Genomic DNA, 23,857 nt, shown 5'->3' with positions numbered 1-23,857 from the left:
CTCTCCTAGAGTGGGCTGAAAAGAGGTGAGAGCACCTGATGCACCCCACTTGAAGTGTGTAGCAGGCAGCATGTGCCAAGTCTCTTCCCCCCCCCCCCCCTCCAATTAAGTAATTTGTTCTCTGCTAAATCACATAAAAAAGCCTCTACCTGGCATTGTAATTGGAAGGGTTTTGAATAGCTAATTTAACCTTGGGAGAATGTTCATTTTCACTGAGCACATCCTTCCAACCTATGAAGCAGACAATCCCTTTCACCTCAGCATGTCTCTCTTTAATTGTGACAGCAGTGTGAGATAATTCATTTCAAATAGCTGATCGAGCCATGGGGGAATATTAATACCTAAATATTTAAATAGGCCTCACGATCTGTTAAATGAAAACTTGGTTTACAGAAGCTGTTACTCCCTGCCTGACAGAGTACTAATACCTCCGCTCAGGAATAGTTTGCTTTGTACAGAATAAGTGTCTTTGGAGACACTGTCTATTAGGTAATAAGTGAGAGATGTCATTATGTGGGTGTCCAGCTGTTTGCTTTTCAGACCCTGCCTTATACCTGAGAAGTTTACAGGCACTTGTTACTCTCAGAAAGGCTCCACAATTAAAGCAAAAAGCAAGCATGATGAATGCATCCTTCTAGTTTCCCATTCAAGGTCACATTGTGCCATTAGTTCTATTATTTTGACATGAGCACAAGATGTTAGGTGTGAATTTGAAATCTGTGAGCTCAATGCCACTTCTCCACATACTAAAGCCAGCACCATCCATGACTCAAAAAGCAAAAAAAAAAAAAAAAAGATAGTCTGAGCCTGGTTGAGGTCACAGACCTGACGGCTATCTGCATGATCTGTGAGTAACCATAGCTTGTTCTCTCCACTTATTTGGTGCAGCATTGAGCAGAGAGTGGGCCAGAGGGGTGGCCAGACCTCTCCACAAGGGATTCAAGTCACTAAGCAAGACCAAGAAGGCCTCCTAAGTGACATATAGACTATCCCCTCTTCATTTGGTGATGCATGCAACAGAATCAGTGTTGAGCCAAATACTGGGACCTTTAAAGCTTATCACTCCCCAGAGTGATTACTGACTGTCAAGGTCGCTCAGGACCTCATGGCTGTCATGACAACCATAGGATCCACACAGGCAGCATTCCCACAGCTTCACCTGTGTCACAGATACGCCCACTGCCCCTTCCAAATGTAGGTTGGCAGGCATACCCTTGATTCCATCAGACAGAATCAGCTGTTTGTCCATAAAATGCTCAACTTGCAGAACAGTGCCCAGCAGGTGGAACAAAGGCATCCCTGGATGGCTTGGCAGACCATTACAGTCATCTACTTTCCTCAAGTAAAGATGCTCAGATACCACAACGATGGGTAGGTCATGAAAAAAGCCACTATGAAAATGCTCGTCCCCTGATACTCCCTGGTCTCCTCCTTCCCCCCAGGTAAACAAATGAAAACAGGGGGTAATATTTACTGCCATTCAAGCTCCCAACACAGCAGAACCTGACTAATTGTGGCACAGGAAGTTGATTTGCTCCTCTGCCAGACAGTAAGGGAGGAGACCTCTGTGTCTCCACTCTCACTTCAGCAAGATGGCTAATTAATCTTGGTTACCCATCCCCTGGCATATTACTGCTCATCCTACTGCATAGGAAGTGATGAATTAATTGGGGATAGTATCACAAGCCCCTGAGTCAGAACCAGGATGGAAGAAGAAAGCAAAACGAGCTGCTCTAAAGATCCAAATCCACATGAGGTGCTCCGAGCATGGTGGAAGTTGGTGCTTCCACATGCAAAAATGCACTCATGCTCTTCTTGGCTGGTGGAAATCCATGCAGAATCTCACCGTCCACTTTTAATTGAGCTAGTCAATGCTCCTGAGAGAAGGGAAGCTATTGGAAATCTTTACACTATTATAGTCCCTCTCTCAATTCCCAGTACTGTGGTATGCACGCATCACCCAAAATTGAGAAGTGTAAGAGCCCAGAAGAGAATATGAATTTCTCTTTCTTTCTTCCTCCAAGGCTTGGACTCAGCCCGATCTCACAGGTCAGAGAATTTCCACTGAGAATATTCTGTTTCTAGTCCCTGCTATGTTGACCCCAGACCTGACTGCAGTGATTCTCAGGATGGAGGGTAGAAAGTAAGAAGTTTTCCAAGGTATGCAATCCCTTGACAGCCTCAAGTCAGCACCATGAATTTAAAACTGTTTTACAGGAGAACAGGGGGCCAAGTGAGTTTGCCAGTCACAAGTGTGATATGTTCACACTGGGCTTTCCCCCCCTCCCCCCTCTAATCAGACATGGTGTAGCAGCCTTTTTGTAGCAGTTGCTTCCAGCACCAGATAAAAGTGAGTTATGGCAGTCCAACTTGGAGGTGATGAAAACAGGTTCTTATCTAAGCCATGTTGATTATGTGCCAGGCCAAGGTATTTTTCATCACCTTCACAGTGAAGGGTCAAAGCTAAAACTACCTTTGATATTATAATCTGTAGCCTCCATTCCTGGGACAGAATCATGGTCATGGTGGGTGGACAAACTTGAGTCACGCCCCGTAAGTCTCAAAGTTTTAACTCTTCCAATCAGGGTTCAGCCCAGGACAAAGAAAGAGGGACAACAGAATCAGATTGTCACCAGCGCAATCATTTGAATCCCTCAGTGGCTTTATAACCGGAGCAAAAAAACCTCTAATCCAGGGTATTACTGCATGTAACTGCTACACTGTCTCCCCTTGCAGAATTCTCAAGTGTTGCACTGAGAATTCTAGGCTCCAAAGAGACTGATACAGACTGAAAATGGCTGAAATTGGAATCAAGTGTTGAAGAAAATCACGTGGAGTTTATTTTAAACACACACTCTACAATTAAACTGATTTTCAGTGCTGCAATACATATTTCAAAAAATCTGCCACCAGCATTTGTATTGCTCTTTTAGTCTTCAGAATTTTTACTTTGAAGAAAAAGGCAGGTGGTAAAATGGGAATATATGCAGAAGACAAGAGCTGCCTGTGACTACATATAGAATAGTGCTAAAAGACTTTTTCCTCCTCCAATTGGTTTGACTCATGGGATCTTTATTTTATTCAAGATTAATAAATCTTTACTTTCAATTATATATATTTTTAAGCCATAGTATTTTAAAGCATGCAATTTCCACATGTCCACGAAGCAACACCACACACTTCCAAATCTCATGCAATATGCATCATACTAGTTTTCCAGGGAAGCGATTGTAAAGAAACATCATTGTCTTTTACCAATGTATTTTGTAGTCGTTTTGTTACTTGTGAACACTGCAGTAAGTCACTCACTAATAAAATTTTGCTTCATATTATACCAGACTTTAAGCAGAAGTCCCCATTTAATTCAGTAAGAAGTTTTGCCAAAACAAAAAACAGGTAGTATGTGGGTCCATGTAATTACCCTATTATATCCGGGGTGCTTTTAGAGACAAGTCCTCAGGACAGCCTTCCAAACCCTGTTTTGAATCTGATGCAGTATTCTCTCTACCCACTGTGAACCGGAATGCCTTCATATAACAATTTCTCCTATCAACTCTCAGGTGTCACCTATCAGGTGCTATTGACAAACTATTGCTTCATCTTTATTGCCTCGGTAGGTTCCTGAGTCAACATTTCACCACAATCCAGCTGAGGGCAGAGTTAGACCATGACCTCCCCATTGTCCACACGGAAGTTTTTACTTCGGAAACTGGTCTTATCTAGTCCATGGGCATGACTGTATTTTGTGCTCTTCCACAAGCTCTGTTCTGCATTTTTGTCTAGCAGCATGGCTTTAGACACAGATTATAATGCCACTACACTCAATTAGTACTGGTGATTTATTAACCCAACATTTGCTAAAAAATTATCTACTCCGCATACCAACTGCGCAAGGAGGAAACCTATTCAATAGCATCACGTAATTTGCTTATTATTATTTTGCAAAGTTGTAAAGCAGCAGTATTTCATATATAAACATTAGCAACTGCTCCTTGAATTGTTTTATCATGAACACAGTTCATTTATAAACAGAATTTAGCATTAAGCCCCAATTCAGTGAAGCAGTGTCTAAGGACACGCTTAAGTCCCACTAAAGTCAGCTATGAGCACGTGCATTGGTACTTGGCTGGATCAGGACCTTAAACAGTATTTTTTCCAAATTCATTCTAAAGAGACCAAATGTAAATGAAACATAGCGTTCATTTAAAAAATGAAAGGATAATGGCCCCTAAAAAATGCAAAAGCTTACCTAGAGAATTTTTATTACTACTGACACGTTCAGCTGTATCCATTACCTGAGTATTAAAGGAAATACTTGGGAACTCTTTACTTGTAATGGCTCAACTCCTTCAGGTCTCAGTTGCTGCACTAGGCCTTACACAGGCAAGACTGCCATTGAAGTCATTGGACTCAACGAGCGTTTCAGGTCCGGGCCCTTGATTCTGCAAATACCTATTGTGACCTGTCTGTGCCTAGGGTAGCCACCTGAAAATGCCAAGGGCAGGGGCAGGCTGCAAAAGGAGAGCAGATTCTCCCAGCACTGGTGGGTGACACTGAGGTCAGACTTCCAACCAGCCACAAACAGTGCTTCTGATTCCCCACACTAGTTATCAAGAAGCCAAAATAAAGATATACATAGCCTCCTTTCCTGCATTCCAGTCTCTGGCTTCCAATCAGCCACTAGGTCCAGTAAAGAGACCAGTTATTTAAAACTCTATGCCCTTTACCAAAAAAGGTTTCTCCTGACCCAAAAGGGTCAGCCACAGTACCAGATCAATATAAGTTTAGGTATTTTGGGTAAGATCATGCTGCAAACCAATCCTTGAGTAAATAAAACTAAAGGTTTATTATAAAAAAAATGAACAAACTATAAGAGAAGTGTTAAAGCATTAAATCAATCAGATACAAACAAATAACTGGAAAGTCCATGTATATCAGGTTTCTAACAGAATTGTGGAGTTTGCAGGCTTGTATAGTCCCTCTAGTATGCATCCAGTACCTGGATGGGTCTCAGTCCTGTGTTTCACAGCTTCAGTTCAGTTGTAGAGGAGTTGATCCAGAGGCAGGCTGAAGACTACAGACAAAATGGATGTTGTTCAGCTGCCTTTTATGTCCTTTGGCCTTTTCCATGCTGCTTGTGGAATTTTACAGGAACCAAAATGGAGTCCAGAGTCCCATGAGCAAGTCCCGGTGACTCATCAGGTATATCCCTGGCTTCTCCCCCGAGCCCCTTGTACCTGTGAGTTTCTTAATGGGCCATTAAGCAGGCTAGTGCTGTAGCCATCTTGTCAGGGGTGTCACCCAGACACAGCACAATTTGAAATACAGATATATTAACCATATCCATAACTTCCATTCCACAAATAACATGAATATAAACATCTTACTTAGCACATTATGGCCTTTCTAACAGTACCTGACATGGCATCTCATATGAATTATGATGATTTTCACATATCGATGTTAAATAATATAATATATGCACCCCCAATCCAGCCAGCATGACACCTATGCATGTATTTAATGTTACTACCATAAGCAGTCCCACTAAAACTGAACACCTCTCCCCCCCCACCACCCTCCCCAAAAATCCCTGCTCCACTACATATGCAGTTTTCCCTATTGCAGACCAACAGAGAAAGAGAGAGAGAGGAAACAAACAAGCTACGCATTTGTTAAGCACGTTGCTGAATGCACAACTGGCAAGCACTCATCTTTCTGTACAAGAACCTACATGGAATATCACTGCGAAGACTGGGCACCACCAAAAAAGCCACAACTTTAACAGGAGGACAGCTCTGGACAAATAATTCCTATTTCCTCAATAGGTCTCAAAGTGCTTCACAGGTGCTGTGAGGATAAAATAGATCAGAAGATTGTGAAGTAGGGGAGCACTATTATCCCATTTTACAGACAAGAAATGGAGGCACAGAAAGGCTAAGTAAGGTGCCCAATGTCACACCAGGAGCAAGGAACCGAGCCCAGGTCTCCCAAGTCCTAGCCTCTGAATTGTATCGCCCTGCCGCAAGATGAGCAAAAAGGGATGGACAAACAGCCTTCTGAATCTGCAACTAGATAGAAATGAAGTCTGTTTCAACAGCCAAGGTACATACACTGAAGCAGCAGTAAAAAGGTAGAAAGATCCTTCAGAGACACGTCAAGCAACATTAAAAAATGCACATTTACCATTCAGTATTATTACAGTATCATTATACAGTTCCACTGAAGCCCTCTGATTAGTTTTTCTGTATGTTTGTTCTTTACTAGTTTTATAACTACATCCAACTACTCCTACAAGGCCATGTGGGAAGTTAAAATAAGGAGGAAAGAGTGAAAGAGCTAAGCAGATCCTTCATGCCACACTCTAAATATACATAAGGAAAGCAAGGGTTTTTTTTAAAAAAGTAAAAAAAGCCCACATTGTCGTCTCTGCTTTATTCCTGGGACAAGATCTAGAGCAAGGGTCTGACTTTTGTTGATACTACTTTATTGCTTCTCTGACACAAATCACTAAACAGACCCAAGGGGAAATATGAACAAATTCATCAACGTTCCTGCCAAGATAGCAGGGTGGCTAATGGCTTCATCGATTGTTTTGCTTGACATCATAGGGTACACTGGATCAAATGGTCCATACAATGAACAGGAATGGAGACAGGGTTGGCAAAATGACTTAACTCTCAATAAGAGCCTATCAGTTTCCAAAATCTCTTCTGCAGGATCAGAATGTCCTGTGGCCAACTTCACTATGGTCCCTATCTATAAACACACCACTTCCCTCCACCCCCCCAAAAATAGCCAGTCTCCCTCATGCACATAGTGTACACTATTTTATACATCTCGTTTTGAGGACAAAAAAAAGTCAGGACTGCATTATTCTGCTGGACACTCTCAAGCAGTTATCAATTCAGCAGAAAGCACAATTGACAGGCAAATTAAAAATTGAAGATTAGGACTATAGAGTTATTTAGTAAATTAACTTGGCACTAAGAGTGCAAATGAGATAAGCTGGTGAAGTTATCCTTCATAATATACATCCTGTGAGTACTTACCAGGCTCTACAGATACTTTGTACACTCAAGTGTCTATTAAGAGGTGGTAGAGGAGGAATTTACACCTCTTGGAATTATGCCTGTTGGAGGTTACAGTGAGTGTAGGCCCTGAAATTTAATGCATGGTAATTCAATGTACCCTCACAGAACTGGGAGGTTCACAGACCAAAATAGTCTCCAAGGCCCAGATCCTCAAAGGGATTCAGATGCCTAATTCTTATGGATTTCAGTGGGAGTTAGGCACCTATACTTCCAAGGATCTCAGCCCAAAAAACCCTCTAAAAAATCAGGAGTGACCAGGAATCCCATGTATAATTTTCCCCAAGACCCAGGAAAAAAAAATTATCTGAAGATGAAAATTCAATTTAGAACTAGCTAGTTTACAAAAAGAAGTCACATGACTGAATATGAAACGTACAAAGGCAGAGAGCATGCAAAACAGAACATTAACTTTTCAGACAGATAAACTGCTTGAGATGTAATAAGAGCAGTAATATTTTCCATTACTATCTTGGATTTGCAGAGGACAGGTATGACTAAACTCCGGTCAAGCCCCCATTAGCTTAGATTCATGGTGCAATGTGCATTGGAACTACTTGTATATTTTAAACACAGCTGGCTATCGGGCACCTATGCATCCATTTCTATATAATTCTAAGTGATTAGCTGAAAAGAAACCGTTTGCTGTTCCGATATCAGATCTGAGCAGTTCACGTGATATTCAAGTTGCCTTCAAAGGTGAATGAAATGAGCTCTTCATCAGTGTGAGCTAGTTATTAATTAGGTTTTGTAGCAACACAATATTGCTTTCTTACAGTTTTAGGGGAACAGAAGTTTGCTTTGATTACCACAGTGATTACCACTGCTGCCATTCTTTGCCATCCTCCCCCAATTCATTAGCATTTCTGAATTGGTAAGATACGTGAGCAAAGCAAGAGCTATGAAGGAAGCTAAATGCAATAGAGGATTACAAATCGGAGTTGAGATCTCTGAATACCCCTGGATAGGAGTGCATTTGTTCTAAAAGCAAAGTAGCCCAATTAAGTTTGGTATTCTTAACAGGTTTTTAAGTGAGTGAAACAGGTCAAAACTGTGGGAACCCAAAGTAGCATATTGGAGGAAATCCTGATCCCACTGAAATCAACCAAGTTTGCCAGTGAATTCAGAGGGGCCCGGATTTCAGAAGATGTATTGTATTTTAAAATGTGTGAAAGACAGGACAATTTAATGTTCTTTAAAGGTGCTGGCTTGAGAGCACTAGTAAACTGCACTTTTCTTTATTCATAGAGGAATGATGTTAGCAGCAGTGCCAGCACATCACACACACCCAGTCCCGTCAGTGGGTGTCTAAATCCTGTCTGAAAGGGCTGTCTTAAGCTGGAAACGGCAGTCGATGTCTCCATATCCAGTCAGTTCTTGGCCTCAGTTGAGATTGCCAACCAGACGCAAAAACTGAGGGAGGACATTTGTCCACTGGAAACTGAACCAAGACCACTGAGTTCATAGATGAGAATCAAGAGAGCAACAATAATCACTACCCACTTTTGAAGAGAGAGAGTTTGAACCAAGGACATAGAGATGACAATTCCTGAACCCTCTTATACAATCCCTTGAGCCATCGAGTCCTCCACACATTTGATTTATAACGAAGATTAGTTGTTCTGAAGGCTTGATAAGAGTATTACTTTAAGTTATTTAACCCTATATTAGGGAGAATCTGAACCAGACAACACAGGCGATATGAAGACTATCTCAGTCTAAACATCAGCATAACCCCAGGCCAGTGGGTTCTTACCGGCAATTCAGTGGCATCTATGAAAAACAAACAATTTGATTGTCAAAGAGATGACAGCTTCTTACATGGGATTTTGTGATGTGGACATATAACTAGACACTCAAAAGGTGTCTAGGCACCTGAAATCAATGGAAGTTAGATGCTTAGATGCCTTTGAGGAGCTAAGCCATTTTGCTGAAGAAGTGGATTGAGATAGCAGAGCAACCAAGGACTGAAATCACATGGAGCCCTAAATGATCCTCTTTCCACATCCCTCCAGAACGTTGTCCAGGCATATCAGTGGAGGAAGTTTACAAGTTATATCATGGATCCAAACAGTGTATGTCAAGAGCTGTCGGTGGAACACCTTTCCGTGAACACTAACTTCGTTTCTAAAAATTGTGTGTTTAAAATCACATGTAAGTACCAAGAAGATAATATTTTTACTGCATTCACTTCCCGTTGTAAAACAAACATTTAAAGTTGTCAATCATATTTGACATTTTGTTAGGAGCACTGGAAAATATTCTTGCACACAAGTTAAGAATTAATGGGATTTGGCAATTAGCTTGCTAGATTAAACTTAGTTGAATGTACAGGGTTTTCCTGAAAAAGCCTGTCCTACTAGTTAAAAAACAGATGAAAGTGCTTCTTATTGATTTTAATTTACGTTGAAACATTGCTGCCTCTAACAATGCCAGAAATGGAAGCAACTATAAATGAGTACAAGATGTGATAAGATAGATGGACTCTTAAGCAATCAAGAACACAGATGACCTCCCACTTAGACAGTAGTTAAAATATGAGACTATGTATGGATCAATAAATAAGTTTGCATTAATCTTGTCCTTCGGCATTTGAAATCTACATGTCTTGTGTGCACACACAATCTTGAAGAGAGGCTGTAGAGTCTACTGGGGAGAAGGAGTATTTTTCCCTTTTGCCCTATCCCTGCACATATGGGATTTGCTTGTGCTCTGCAATACACAGCAAAGTGGGAGGTGGACTGAGGAAGTACAGCGGCCAATGTTTCTAGAGACCCCTCAGCAAACATTGGGGGAAATGAAGTTTTGCATGGTTTTATGAATAAAAGCCACACACACAGATAAACCATCGCCCTCAAAACTAAATACACCAGTACATTTAGAAGGAGAATTCGTGAGTTTGAGACACCCAAGAATTGACTATGTGATCACAGCTGAAAGTTATTGGTCCTTATCAGATAACACACCCTGCACATCTGGCAATAAAAACTGCAGCAGTAGTGCAATAGCATGAGACAGAAGAATAGTGGTTCTTTTGCTCAACACCATCTCCTTGAAATGCTTTCTTCTTTTAAATGAAGAATTTGATTGAAGATTAGTAAACATGAGGAACAGTTCGACACAACAGTTATTGGATTTGAAAGACTGAGCCAACATTGCAGCTGCAGTAATTAATAAGGTAACTCCATTGGAAACTATTTTAACTGCATGATAGTGGCCTGATTCTGAGGGGGTGGGGACTGAAGTTAATAGGAGCTGCATGTGCTCAGAACCAATTTAGCATCAGATACTAATTCAGTAATGCAAACATGCTCTCCTGATAAGCGATGCCCTTCAACTAGTATCATGAGCAGGTAATGTCTTAGATTCTCTTAAGTAAGCAGTACTAAAAAAACCCCATGAATAAGCTGTCATATTGGACACCCCACAAGTTTGTCATTGACATGCAGATAACCTACAACCTTTCGATTTTGCCCTCTGCATAGACATTATAAATAGCAGGGGAGGGAGTGTTTCATTCAAAAAAATGTATTCTAAATTTCCTCTCTTACTTGGATTAAAAAAAGCAAAGACACTTTATTTAAGTTAGTTTGGTCCAGGAAATCCTATTCTCTGGAGAGAGATCTACTGCCCAACAAAATGAGACTTTCAATGAAAACAAAAATTTTCATGACAATTTCTGTATCAATAAGCCATTTTGGGGCCAAAAAAAAAAAAAAAAAAAAAAAGGATGAAAAAATTTAAAGAGAACACCAGTTACACACACACACACACACACACACACACACACACACACACACACACCCCACCCCAACAGGCATGCACATGAGCAATTATATTACAAGGCTTCCCTCACTGGTGATACCTGAACAAGTCTGTACAGGCTAGGAGGTTTCTATCCAATGTTCTCAAAAGTCGGAGCAGACAGGAATCTCACACAGCACTCCAGAAGCAGCCAACCCTACTCAGACATGGGTCTAGCAGAAATCAATGGTCTTCCAAGGCAAAAAGCACACCACTGACTACAACCTGCTTCATGCTCCAGTAAGCCTAGTCTTTGGAATGGACAATCAAGTGTCATGACAGGACAGAGCAGAAGTCTAGAAACCGTGCCCTCACTTTACAGAAGGGAGCATGAGAATTGCCACAGTAGATCAGAGTAATGCCCTGTCTAATAATAATCTTCTGACCAACAGTGACTGATACCAGACATTTAAAAGAAGGTTGCAAGAACCCCTGATCCCATAGAGGAAAACCAACATGTCCATTGGGAGGGCAGGCAGTTTCTTCTTAGAAAATGCATTGATTGCCATGGGTTACAGCCAGAGAGTAGCCAGCCCTTGGAATTTCACCAGAAGTTCAACTGTCAGACACAGACTAGTATGCACAGGTGTTGGTACAGGCTTACTAGTCTGCCCAACTCAAGAGAGCCATGTTCTACATTACATAAAGTTTCTGCAAGGTAGAGTGCACTGGATGCAAGCCTTAATGTAATCCATGTCATCCCAGGGAGCTGCATGCTGGTAAATGAGAGATCTCTTGGCCAGCTGAAGATGTAGGGGCTTTTGGCCACTAATCCCTTATAAGAGCGCACTATAGCTGCATGGTTTGGACCGCAGTAGCTGAACCACATTGCTTCAAGTCATTAACTGTAGAAAACTAGCATTCTGAGGGCTTGTCTACACGGAGCAGCCATGGAGACTACTGGGGTGTAATTTCTAGAGCACACTTACGTGCTGTGCACTAATTGATCCATATGTACTTTGCTGGTGAGCACACAAAGTCCCCAAGTGTGCATTACTGTAGTACGGAAACAGGTGATCCATGCTGTCGTCATCCTGAGGTTTGCATCCATTGTCTGTACCTTGCTGAGGCCTCATGCAGTGCAGAAACAGCACTCTGTTAACACACACTAAGTAACAGTGCACACCAACAGGGTCCCCACAGACCAATTAGTACACAGGGTGCTTTAGAAATCAGACCTTCATCATGTGCTTTGCTGATCTGTGTAGACATGGCCCAAGTACACTAATTTATTTGGAAGACAGGAGTGGAAACAGGTGTCTAAGACCGACCTTGAAATTGCAAGTCATTTTGCCAACAGACAGGCAGACAGACAGACATTCTCAAGTGAGGAAGCAGTCAGTCTTAGCCAGGACTTTTTTTTTTTTTTGGTTAGTACTTATTGTGGAAGATAAATTACTGGCTATTTACATGTCAGTTTTATATGGACTTCACACCAAAGGATGACCATCCAAAACTGTGGGTGCACTTACCATACATTTAAAAGAAGACTGCATAGAAGAGCAAGTTTAACAAAAAAAGTCAACTAAAGCAGCAGCACTTCTGCACACCTTCCCACACATCACTTCATCACTAGTCATGTGACCAATACAGCTTACACACACACACACACACACACACACACACTATTTCCTGCCAGTACCCTCTGGGGCATTGCAGGGCTCCAGAAAGGTGAACAAAATTTTGGCGATTTCAAAATAAAATGTATTCCCTCAGAAAGAGAGGTACGCATCTACATGATGTAGCGGAAGCCATTATATGGATTAACTAGCTACAGATTCTAAAGACACAAGAGAACAGTTAGTAAATGGAATACTTTTGGGAAGGAACACATCTCATTTAATGTTATGAAATGAGCACCTTATGTCTTTATAGAGTTGGAGTAGGGGAAATCTCTCTTTAAAAGTATTTCTCTACACAATTTTTTTTTAAGAAAAATATCTATGATTGCATAACAACTGTCAACAGTGAATTGGGAAATTTTAGAGAGGTTAGAATTCCATAGGAAGGCATACCATCTGAGGTAGCTTTACAATGAGAAGAAGCCACACAAAGATGCTGCTCTGCATTTCATGACACACACAAAACAAAAGCCTTCCAATAGTTAACAAAAAATTGTGCACCTTTGATGCAACACGGCCAAGCCATGCAAATGAGCTCTGGTGAAGGATCATGGCTTGCCCACATTTAGGGTCTTAATAAAAAAAACCAACAGAATGTAGACTTGGTATTTTTACAAATAAACTCAAAAAAGAGCAAGACAAAGTTACTGTATTTTAGTTTTATTACAAGGCACATCATAGTTGCTGTTATGTTCTCAGCAAATTGTGATTCTTTGTGATGATCTCATTCAACACACCAAAATAAACAAAATCCATAGTTTTAATATGCAACCTTTTTCAAGACCACCCTTTCCATCCCACCAAGATGACTATGGAGCAGAATCTCAGCTGGTACTGTAACTTGTCATTGTTCCATTTAACCAAGTGGAGCGATGACAATTTACATCAGATGAGGATCTGCCCCATAGTAAGAAGAGACATTATATGATAATCACACAGTTGCACCCATGGTTTACATAGATAACAATGAATTTATTCACAGTAAACAAAAGAGATACACTTTACTATGCATCAACAATGTAGTAAGAAACAATTTAAAAAGTCACAGTTTCTGAAACTGCTGTCACTGAGCCCACACAGTTAACACTTACTTAAATAGCTAAAAATTCAGGAAAGGTGTTGCTTTGAAATACAAACAGTTATACAGAAGCCACATAATCTGATGCAAAACCCTTGGGCACAGAAGAAAGGAAAAATAAACAACTAATTTTAGATCTTGAGTACTCTCATTAGTGATTCTCACCAATTAGAATATGATGCAACTGCCATCAACAGGCAAATTTTAGGTATATGTTAAGCATGTGTTTAGAATATTTATGTGTAAATTTTACTGTAAAAATAATATTGAAAATTATTAATTGGTGAGCAATACAGAGACTCTGATCTGTCAAACTATTGCTCTGGCTCTGTCATTTCACTGATTAAATGGATGCAGCATTTGAAAGGTGTTCCTGCACTGTGAATCTCCAGGTTATAGGTTTTACTGTTATTTCTAGTTTGCCTCTGTAGTAGCTCCAAGACAAAGTTTTCAAAATCATTTAAGTGACTTAGGAACTGGGACTCAGGAGCTTTTGACATTTTTACCACATTACAGTGTCTCAAGTCGGACCCTTCAAAAAAACTGAAGCACACGTGCGCGCACACACAACAAAACCCACTAGTCACTTTTGAAAAATTTTGGCCAAGATCTGTATCTGAGAATACCTCTGATGTCTTCATTCTCGGACTCCTTATCAGGTTGCAGTACCTCTTAGGATGTCAAAAGGGCCATTTTTAAGTCCAAAGAGCAGAAACTAGTGAGGGTCTCTCCAGTTGTACAGGGCTGTGTTTAGAACGCTCTTCAGAATATAGCGCACAAAGGATTTCCACCAAGCAGCAGTCTTTGGAGGCACTAAATGAGTATCCTTGCTGAAGACTTTCTGAGAACACTTAATGGCCCCAAGGTCACCACTGCCTTGTACCATGCACTATCATTGCCCTGTACAAGGCATAGTCACTGGCACCAGCACCAAGTGAGTAACAAACTGCAAAAAATCAGAATGGAAGTGTTTTTACACAATGTGAAGCTGACCTCTTTTTGAGAGGAGGTTTGGGAGCTCACGAGTCATGAGCTTCTTCAGTTTATGTCCTTCTGTATTCTTTTTTAGCCTCCTCTTTTCAAAGGGAGGCTAATGTAGTTTTTTGTGTTTGTTTTCTGAATAGGTGGCACAGCCATACAGCAAAAATGCCAGTTTTAAGTCTGAAGAAAGATGAAGGGCAATAATCCAATACTTAGGCACTTTTATGTGGACACGTTATGAAGCACTGTTTTGATTAAAGCACTGTGGCATTTTATCAGTCTTTCTTCCTCTCCAAAAGAGAAAAAAATACCCTGTGCTACTGTCCGTTTTTGTGAGCAAAGGAGATCAGATAGCTTTCCTCTTTTTCACCAGAATAAGCTGGCTGTCAGAAGAGCTTTAAAAGCATTCTATCGAGAAGACAGGCATGCTTTTTATCAGAAAAAAGCACCAACAGCTGCCACATGACCAAATAATGGCCAATATTTTGCTCCTAAATACCAGTGTAGCTCCTCCTGTGTCCAGGTTTCATTCAAGTGTCCACAAGCACAGAAAAGGATAATCAAAGCAGCTTTGTTAAGCTAAGTATACTAGTCTCAAAACCTAGATTTTCCTTATAAAGGTTTCCATACTACCAATGCAAAATCCCCAAAAGCAGCAATTTGCAGAGGATATATGTACTTGGGTATTACAGCAACATTTATGCACCAAAGAACTGCAGCACCTCACATCAGGGAAGATTTCATGTGTCACTGCTACTGGCAGGCGTATGCTGCAGCCAGCGTTCTATAAAATGGTCCATCACTATCCAAATTACTTGATTAAGAATTCTAATACGCCAGTTCCCAAACATACTTAAATATGCACGACATGAGGGGAAAAAAGCCACCCATTACCCGGTTATACTTTTAGCCATAGTTTATTGGGAGGCTAATTTCTCTAAGGTGAACCTGTTCAGTAAAAAAATTAAAAAAAAAAAACAAAAAAAACCCATAACTTATGCTGATTAGAATGAAGCCAGGCATCACTGTAACAGGTCTCCTTTCCCGTTCCCCACACGCATTCCTAGTTACTCACTTCCTGTCATTCCCATAACAAAGAAAGAAAACATATGACAAAGACAAAAGGAATAGCAGCCGCCATGTCATCCCTCACTCAGACTCTAAGGTCAGAAGGGACCATGAAGATCTAGTCTGGACTTCCCGCACAGTGCAGGCCACAGAACCTCACTCATCCACTCCTGTAATTGACCCCTAACCTGTGACTGAGTTACTGAAGCCCTCAAATCATGGTTTAAAGACTTCAAGATACAGAGAATCCACCAGCAAGTGACCCCTGCTGCAGAGGAAGGTGAAAAAAAAAACCAGGGTCTCTGCCAATCTGCCCTGGGGGAAAATTCCTTCCCAACCCCAAACATGGCAATCAACTAAACCCTGAGCACGTGGGCAAGACTCACCAGCCAGACACCCAGAAAGATTTCTCTGAAGTAACTCAGAACCCACCTCATCTAACATCCCTTCACAGGCCATTGGGCATATTTACGGCTAGTGGTCAAAGATCAATTAATTGCCAAATTAGACTGTCCCATCACACCATACCCCCTTCATAAATTTATCAAGCTCAGTCTTGAAGCCAGCTAGGTTTGTTGCCCCCATTGCTCCCTTTGGCTGTTCCAGAACTTCACTCATCTGATGGTTAGAAACCTTAGTCTAATTTCAAGTCTAAACTTCCTGGTGACCAGTTTATATCCATTTGTTCTTTTGTCTACATTGGCGCTGAACTTAAATAATTCCTCTCCCTCCCTGGTATTTATCCCTCTGATTTATTTATAGGCAGCAATCATCTCTCCCCTCAGCCTTCTTCCAAGCTCTGAGTCTCCTCTCATAAAGCAGATTTCCCATTCCCCAGATCATCCTAGTAGTCCTTCTCTACACTTGTTCCAGTTTGAATTCATCTCTCAAACATCCTTGATCGCTTGATTTGCTTTTTCTCCCTCCTTCCACTGTTGGCTTCTGGCAGGAAGGAAGATGGAGGGTCATCTGTAATCTCATCAGGGCAGGATCTGTGTCTTCCTGTGTTTGCGCAGCACCTAGCACAACAGGGCCCTAATCCGACCATATTATTAAAAAAAACCCACCAGCTACCTACATGCTAATTTTCCTTTCTTTCATTAAAGGAATATTAATATACAAATGGAGAAACTAGGGCTTCCAACCAGAACTGGTCTTATCAATTGGCCTTACCAGGTGGACCATGCAACAGGCTCCCCTTGTTAGGTCAGAAATGCAGTCTGAGCAGTACATGCACAAGAATTTATATTTTCCTTGTATACTTGGCCTCCCAAACCTCAATCTCCCCAGGAAGCTTGCATATGCCAATGTTAACAAAGAGTCACGCCACTAAAAAAAAAATTAAATTTAAAAAATGGGAGTTACATCCATCTCCGTGTTCTATAAAGTAAATCAGGCTCACAGTTTTACTCAGGACTCATTTTACTCAAAAAGTGAATGGCAATTTGCTGGAGTTAAAAATATGGCCCTTGCTCAGATTTAAAAGGTGAGTAAGCAAGCACCTTAAGATGTAGATAGGGTGCCTACCGGGATTTTAGGCACTTTTGAAAATCCTACCAGGAGCCTAAATATCTTGTAAAAAACTGGCCTTAAAGGTTCAAGATTGGCTCCTTGACAGCAGAAAAAAATTAGTGAAATATTTAAAAGCACTATATAATTAAGCCTTAAGAATGACTGCTTGCTGCCATGTGAGTGTATAAAGAGTCGCAGTTCGTCAGAACATAACAGCAACTATGATGTATGTTTTGTAATAAAATTAAAATACAGTAACTTAAAAGCAAACAGAAATTAGTCTCATTCTCATAATTCCTCATATTAAGGTTATATATTAGATAAAGTGCAATTTTATTACTATACCCTTAGGCTTCCGAGCACATCATGCCACATGTTCAGTTGGCTGCTAAAAAGCCGGCGCCAAGAGATTAGCATTTGTTCCAAAGATAGTTGAGATTAATAGTTTGAAGCTGTTTCTTCAATTTAACCATAAAACTCAAACATTTAAATTAGAGCCAACTTTAACAATGCTTTCTTTCCAAAAAGCTATCAGCATGTTACTCCTTAAATGCTGATCAGAACACGGATACGGTCATCGTATTTTCTACAATTTAATAGAGAATGAAAACTATTCATGTTAATTAAAACCTTACTGTTTTTTAAAATTATGCAAGTGTAAGTATATACAAGGAAAGAAACACCCCTGGTAAAATCCTAGCCCCTTTAAGAGTCAGAGAGAGCTCTGCCATTGACTTCAATGAAGCCAGGATTTTGCCCCATGCTGCTGATATAAAGTTGACACTCCCCACAGAAGCCACCTCATACTCCTTGACAACTGAGATTTCTTAGGATGTATTGAACTGCACTGCTCCCCCAATTCCACAACTTTTTCAGTGAGGATGGAACAGACAGTGGGACATCACAACTTAGCCAGGACCTATTTGTCCAACAGCTGTTCTCAGTAGGCTAATCAGAAGCTATTGCACAGACTGGCTGATGAACATCAAGTCTCCATGTTAGATTATTCAAGTCCTTCATTAGTTCTGAGTAAAGGCTCCTCTTTTCCCAAAGTGTGATAAAAAGCGATTTGCACCAGTTTCCTATAACTAACATATATTGAAATGAACCTCTCTCAAGAGAAAGGTTGGGGGGGGGGGGGAGAGAGAGGAGAAGCGCGCACACGCACACAGAGCTACCTCACGTCTTCACCCTTAAAAATAGAAGGCCCAGAACAGGGCCTGATCCCAACTAGTTGAAAACGATGGCTTTATATAGCCCATAAATATCATCAGACAACTAACAAAAAAATTTACAGCATCACGATCACCGCAGTCTGGGACATTGAAATTCTATTCTATCCTCTGAAAATGGATTACTCTCCCCCACCCCACTTTGAACGGACTGAACTCCCCTTTCCCCCCAAATTACACTTGCTGTGGCTATTTGTATACTCAGTTTCCAGCATCACTTGAAGATTTTACAAAGCTATGTTCTGGCACTGTTAGCTGTGAATCAGTTTCTATAAGCCTGCTAACGATATCAAAGCTCTTCCTTAGTTTTCTCTTTAGAAGCATACCAACAAGCTCAGCTCCCAGTGCACAAGGAAAAAGAAAGGAGTATTTGACATTCTGCATCAGCAAGGACTCCATTAGCCACTTCCTGGAACATAAAGCATATTTAGAAGGCATTGAAAATGAGAATAATTAAAATGTAAGACATGTCATCTTCATAAAAGCCACAGGACTAAATAAAGTCTTGGAGAGCCCTCTCCTGTACATTCCATATTTCTCTACGAAAGGGAAGTTCATGAGCACACACCTTGCTCTAGAAAACCTTGGAAAACAAGGCCAGTCTAATTCAGCACATTTCCAGATTTAAAAGTGGTATTTGATTACCTCAAAAGCACAAACTCCTAGAAAACAGACCAAAACAATACTAGATTTTTCCACCCCAAATAGAAGAAATTAGCTCTTCACTCAGCAAAAAAAGACTAAAAAAACCACCACGATCATGCCTTTAAAAAAGTTGGAGGCTGATATATGTTAGGTCAACACTGAACTAAATCTGTAACTAATCAAGTCAGTCAGTTTTGTTTATATTTTTTTGGGTAATCCACCTTCTTTTACACATTTCTCCTAAGAAAACAGAAAACAAGCTTATCACTCCATAGATGCCAGGTTTAATACTATACTAGTTATCAAGTGTGTACTGGAACACAAACATTCTTTACTGGAACAGAGATTATTCTCTTCTCAGTGAAAGAGTGAGAAACAGATTATTAAGGATGCTATTGTACTGTTTATATTTAGGCCTTTTCTTATTCACTGGCATACTGAATTCAGCTGCATAGGTGAACAAACCCCATAGCAACAATTGTTTTACTTCATCTTAGTTTGATTTATTAACCATTGCAATTATCAGTGCCAAGTTCGTAGTTACATGTACTGCTCTAGCACTGCAGGAAGAGCAAAAGCTTCTAATATATATTTTCAAACAAGGACAACCGTCTTTCCTCATTGTTATTGATGGAGTAGAGAAAAAAAAGTCATTTACACAAGTCCATTACAAGTCTGTTAAAGGACTGCTAAAGGTTAAAGGTTTATTTTCTATATGACCTCATACTTTATCTTACAATGTCTTTATTCTACCTTACTTCACTAATCATCTGGGGAAAGAGACAAAGTGGTGGTCTGTATATAGTTTAAAGGCAGCTGGAAATAAAGTTTTTCTACATGAAACAAACATCTGCATTCCCTAAGTTTCTTAATTCAAGCTTAAAAAAGAAAGACATGAAAGATTTTGTTTCAGATGCTAAATGGTTAATTTTTTGCAGGGATTCCCCACCAACACCAGTTCTGACAATTTGCTATTTGGTGTTGTCAACACTGACTTAGTTTTAGTCCACTGAGGAGCTCGCTACAGCCTTCCTGCCGCTGGCAGTTTTCATGTACCAGGTCACAGTAGAAAAGGCTACAATGTCCTTATTTGTCTTAATGTTCTAACTTGCCCAACCCACAAGCGTGATCACTGTTTGGAAGAAAACCTAAAATAATGAAGTCAGCAAGGCCTAACATGGTAGCAGTGTCTGAGAACTACATCCACAAAAGCCTTAAGAAAATAGTTTGCTTTCCAAGCAAAGACTTGTGATGAATAGCATCTGTACGTATTATATAGCTATGTCAGAGTTACTAACCTTATTAAATCATTTAGCTATACACAGTACATGGACATGGATATACAAATACAAACAGAGCATATATCCACATCAAACTATAATGCAAATATTATCTAGTTCAAACTCAATGGGTATGTATCAGTTATTCTTACACTACTGTCACATTAAGCATACATCAGACCTTGTTTTCCTGAATTGTTCCTAGAGTCTGCTTTCTAGATGTAATTACTGTATAATATACACCAGAACCAGAGAGAAAGGCCTCACTCTGAGGGCTGAAATGGAGAAGAAATCAATACAAAGAAGATAAATGTTTTTTCTCAAGAGCTGCAGAATTTCAAACAGATGGAGGTTTTAACTCTCATTCTGGCTTATTTTATTTTTGCTTTAAATCATTTTATCATCAGATAAGTTACTGGAGGGGATTGGAGTATACAGAACCATTTGCTCATATCCTTGTGGGTATTTTAAAAGAGAACTGAAAGTTACTAGAAAGCTTCCAGAAAGTGATTTTATTTTTTTCATATATCCTGTAAGTGACCCACAATACAAATTGCATCAGAAGGTCAGTCACACAACTTTCCATTTTTAATAGCTCTGAAGACATAGTATTTTTTAAAATAAGCCTAACAAACATTAAAAAAGCAAGTAGGAAGAGCCTGCAAAATATTTAATTGGCTCACTTTTCTGGGAAAAGAAAATAATTAAAGATACTTCCAAAGTCAACCAAGTCCAAAAGCTACCACTATTTAAATGGAAAAAAATTTAGATCTGACAGAAAATTTTGTAGCTACTAAAGAAACAAGTTACACTAAGCAAAAGAAAAAAGAAGTTCCTCCAGATTCCCCACACACTAGCTTGTGCATAGGACAGCTCTGTGTGCAGTCAATTTCATTGTTCCCACTAGTCAATTCCTCCCTTGACAAAGTTTCTCATAACACACACACAAAAAAAGAGGAAAAACAGGAAAACCCTTAGATATTTTAAAGAGGAATGTACAGAAGGAAAAAAAAAAGATGATATCAGGTATTCTGGAGGGTGCTCTAAGACACTGAAGTCACATATGGACAGTGCCCCTTAAAAACCGCAGGGAGAACAAAAATTGTGGCAGAACTGGGTTGCCCAAATGTTTGGGTAGAGAAACTGGTCAGCTTTAGACGTGGGTCTTTCCCAGCGGAGTTCGGGCATACCGTGTGAGAGTGAGAAGCAGCCGGTGTGCAGTGAGGGGACGTTAGTGACACGCAGTCTAACTAGAGATCAGTTCGTTAGAGTAATTGCTCAGGAGGGACCCCTCGGTGCCTGCGCGGGTTCGGGGGGCTCGCCAGAGAGGAAGCAGACAGACAGACAGAAGCTCAGCAGCGCCTCGGCGGGTGCATCTGCGTTACTGCAGCTCCGGAAAATGGAAGAGCAGACTCCTCCGAGCCTGACATGTTAACTTTCCTTAGCTCGGGTGGGGGGGCTCCAGTAGACACCCCCGCCCCGCAGCAAGCTTCCTCCTCTCCGCAGCCCCCGGAGGATGTTCCTTGTGACCCGAGTCCACCGCGCTTGAGAGGCGGCGACGAGGCAACATTTGGGGGGGATGCACCCACCCCTCGGCCATGGGGAGCAGATGGGGGGGAACTTTCCGCAGCGGGCTCCGCTCCCTGCCGCGCCGCCCGCCCGCGCTGCGGACCGAGCAGCAGCCGGGCCGGGCCGGGCCGGGGGCTCTCCGCTCGCCCAGTCAGCCCAGCCCACCTTTGTCCCGCCAGCCCCGGCCCCTCCCCAGCTCAAGGGGGCGGCGGCAGAGCGCAGCCGGGCAGGGCCGGGGCTCAGGCCCCGGGAGCGGCAGGACCCCGCTAAGTTCGGGGCGGGAGAGGGGCGGGTGGCGGGCTTGCCCCGGAGCCGGGGCGCCCGGTGCCCTCCGCCCCGCAGCGGCTGACGCCCGGGCGGAGGGGGGAGAAGGGGGAAAGCGCCGCGCCACCGCCGAGCCGGCCGGAGCCCGCTCGCCCGCCAGGGCCGGGCTGAGGAAGGGGCAGGGGCCGGGCTCGAACCGGGCTGGCCGAGGGGCTGGAGTCTCGCCGCCGCCGCCCGGGCGCTGTGGGGCAGGCGGCCGCCGAGCGGGCAAAGCTGAGGCGGCGGCTGGCTCCGGGCGGTCGGTCAGACAGACAGACCCAGACAGACAGACCCGGCCGGGGACCGAGCGCCTGAGGCAGCCGCGGTTCTTCTGCCCCCGCCCCACACACACACACACACACACCGGGGGGGGCGGCTCGGTCTGCGGCGGCCGGTCCCGCTCTGAGGCGAAGTTGGGCGAAGTGTGACCGGGAAGCCAGGGCGGGGGGGAAAGCTCCCTGCCCCCGGCTCGCCAGACAAAGCCCGCCCCGGCCGCCGGCCGCAGCCTGGCCCGGGCACGGTCCGGTCCGGTCCGGTCCGGTCCCCTCACCCGCCGGGCTGTGCCGCGCTGCGCCGGCCGAACAGCCACGGGGGGGAGAGAGAGAGAGAGAGCGCGCGCGCGCCAGGCCGGGCCACTCGCCCCGGGGACCCCCCCGCAGCCACCGACACACCCCGGCCGGCCGGGCGGGCGGGCGGGCGGCCCTCACCGGGCAGGCACAGCACGTAGTGGAGCGCGGAGCCGGTGACTTTGAGGAACAAGATCCACCAACACGGTTGCAGTAGCCTCCGCATGTCCACACCGGGCGCCGCACATCGAAAGCGGGGAGCCGGGAGCGGGGCCGAGGCTGGAAGTTGCCGGCGGGGAGGGAGGGAGGAAGTTTCCGCTGGGCCGCCCCGGCCCTTCCCCAATCCCCGGTCGCTCCCCCCGACACCGCCCGGGGCCGGGCCACACGAGGGGGAGCGGAGAGCCCCGCACGGCGGCGGCGGCGGCGGCGGCGGCAGCAGCAACGAGCCCCTCTTCTGCCCCCGGCCTGGCGGCAGCGACGCGGGGCGAGCGCAGAACTTCAGTCCCTGGAAGCGGCAGCGGCGGCGGGAGGCGGAGCGGCGGGGCCGGGCTGGGGCTGGGGCTCTCCCCCGCGCTTCATGCGGGCAGCGACTTCCCGGGCCAAGCCATGGCAGCGGCGGCGGCGGCGGCAGGAACAAACCCCCCGGCGGGGCTGGGGCGGGCTGTGGCGGCTCAGTCCCTGCCCGGGGCAGTTGGGGCTGCCGGGCGGCAGCGGCAGCGGGGCCGGGCGGGCGGCGGCAGCGGCGGGGAACGCTCCATGCCGGCGGGCGCGAGGGGACGTGTGAGCCCGCCGCCTGGCTCACACTTTAAAGCGGGGAGAGAGAGAGAGAGAGCGCGCGAGCGAGGAGGCGGGGGCGCGCGGGGAGAAAGGGTGGGAGGGGGGCTTTTGCGCGCCCCCGCGGCTCTTAAAGGGGCAGTGCGCACGGCACCCCCTTCCCCGCGGTCTGCCTGTCACTCCGCTGGGAACCCCGGCGGCGCTTGCATGTGAACGTGTGTGTGTGTGTGTGTGTGTGTGTGTGAGAGAGAGAGAATCTGTTCGGTCTGCGGCAGCATGTGTGTGTGTGTGTGTGCCGACACACCTCTTTGTGTGCCTACACACCTCTGTGT

General features: G+C 43.5%; 1 protein-coding gene across 3 annotated transcripts in view; it reads right to left on the bottom strand.

Annotated features, from left to right (window-relative positions):
• PTPRG (protein tyrosine phosphatase receptor type G) overlaps positions 1-23,549 on the bottom strand; it is a 532,225-nt gene extending 508,676 nt beyond the window's left edge. For all 3 annotated transcript variants that reach the window (XM_067541509.1, XM_067541517.1, XM_067541525.1), the window contains exon 1: positions 22,893-23,549. In XM_067541509.1, coding sequence (XP_067397610.1) covers positions 22,893-22,977 — 85 coding nt within the window. In that variant the 5' untranslated portion in view covers positions 22,978-23,549. The remainder of the gene's footprint in view (positions 1-22,892) is intronic.
• Between the last annotated feature and the right edge of the window lie 308 nt (positions 23,550-23,857).

Source organism: Emydura macquarii, unplaced genomic scaffold (genome assembly GCF_026122565.2).
Source record: "Emydura macquarii macquarii isolate MOO-44397 ecotype Brisbane River unplaced genomic scaffold, CSIRO-AGI_Emac_v2 contig_71, whole genome shotgun sequence".
Taxonomy (NCBI): Eukaryota; Metazoa; Chordata; order Testudines; family Chelidae; genus Emydura; species Emydura macquarii.
The sequence above is the reverse complement of the archived record's forward strand: the minus strand, read 5'-3'. Positions and strand labels throughout refer to the sequence as shown.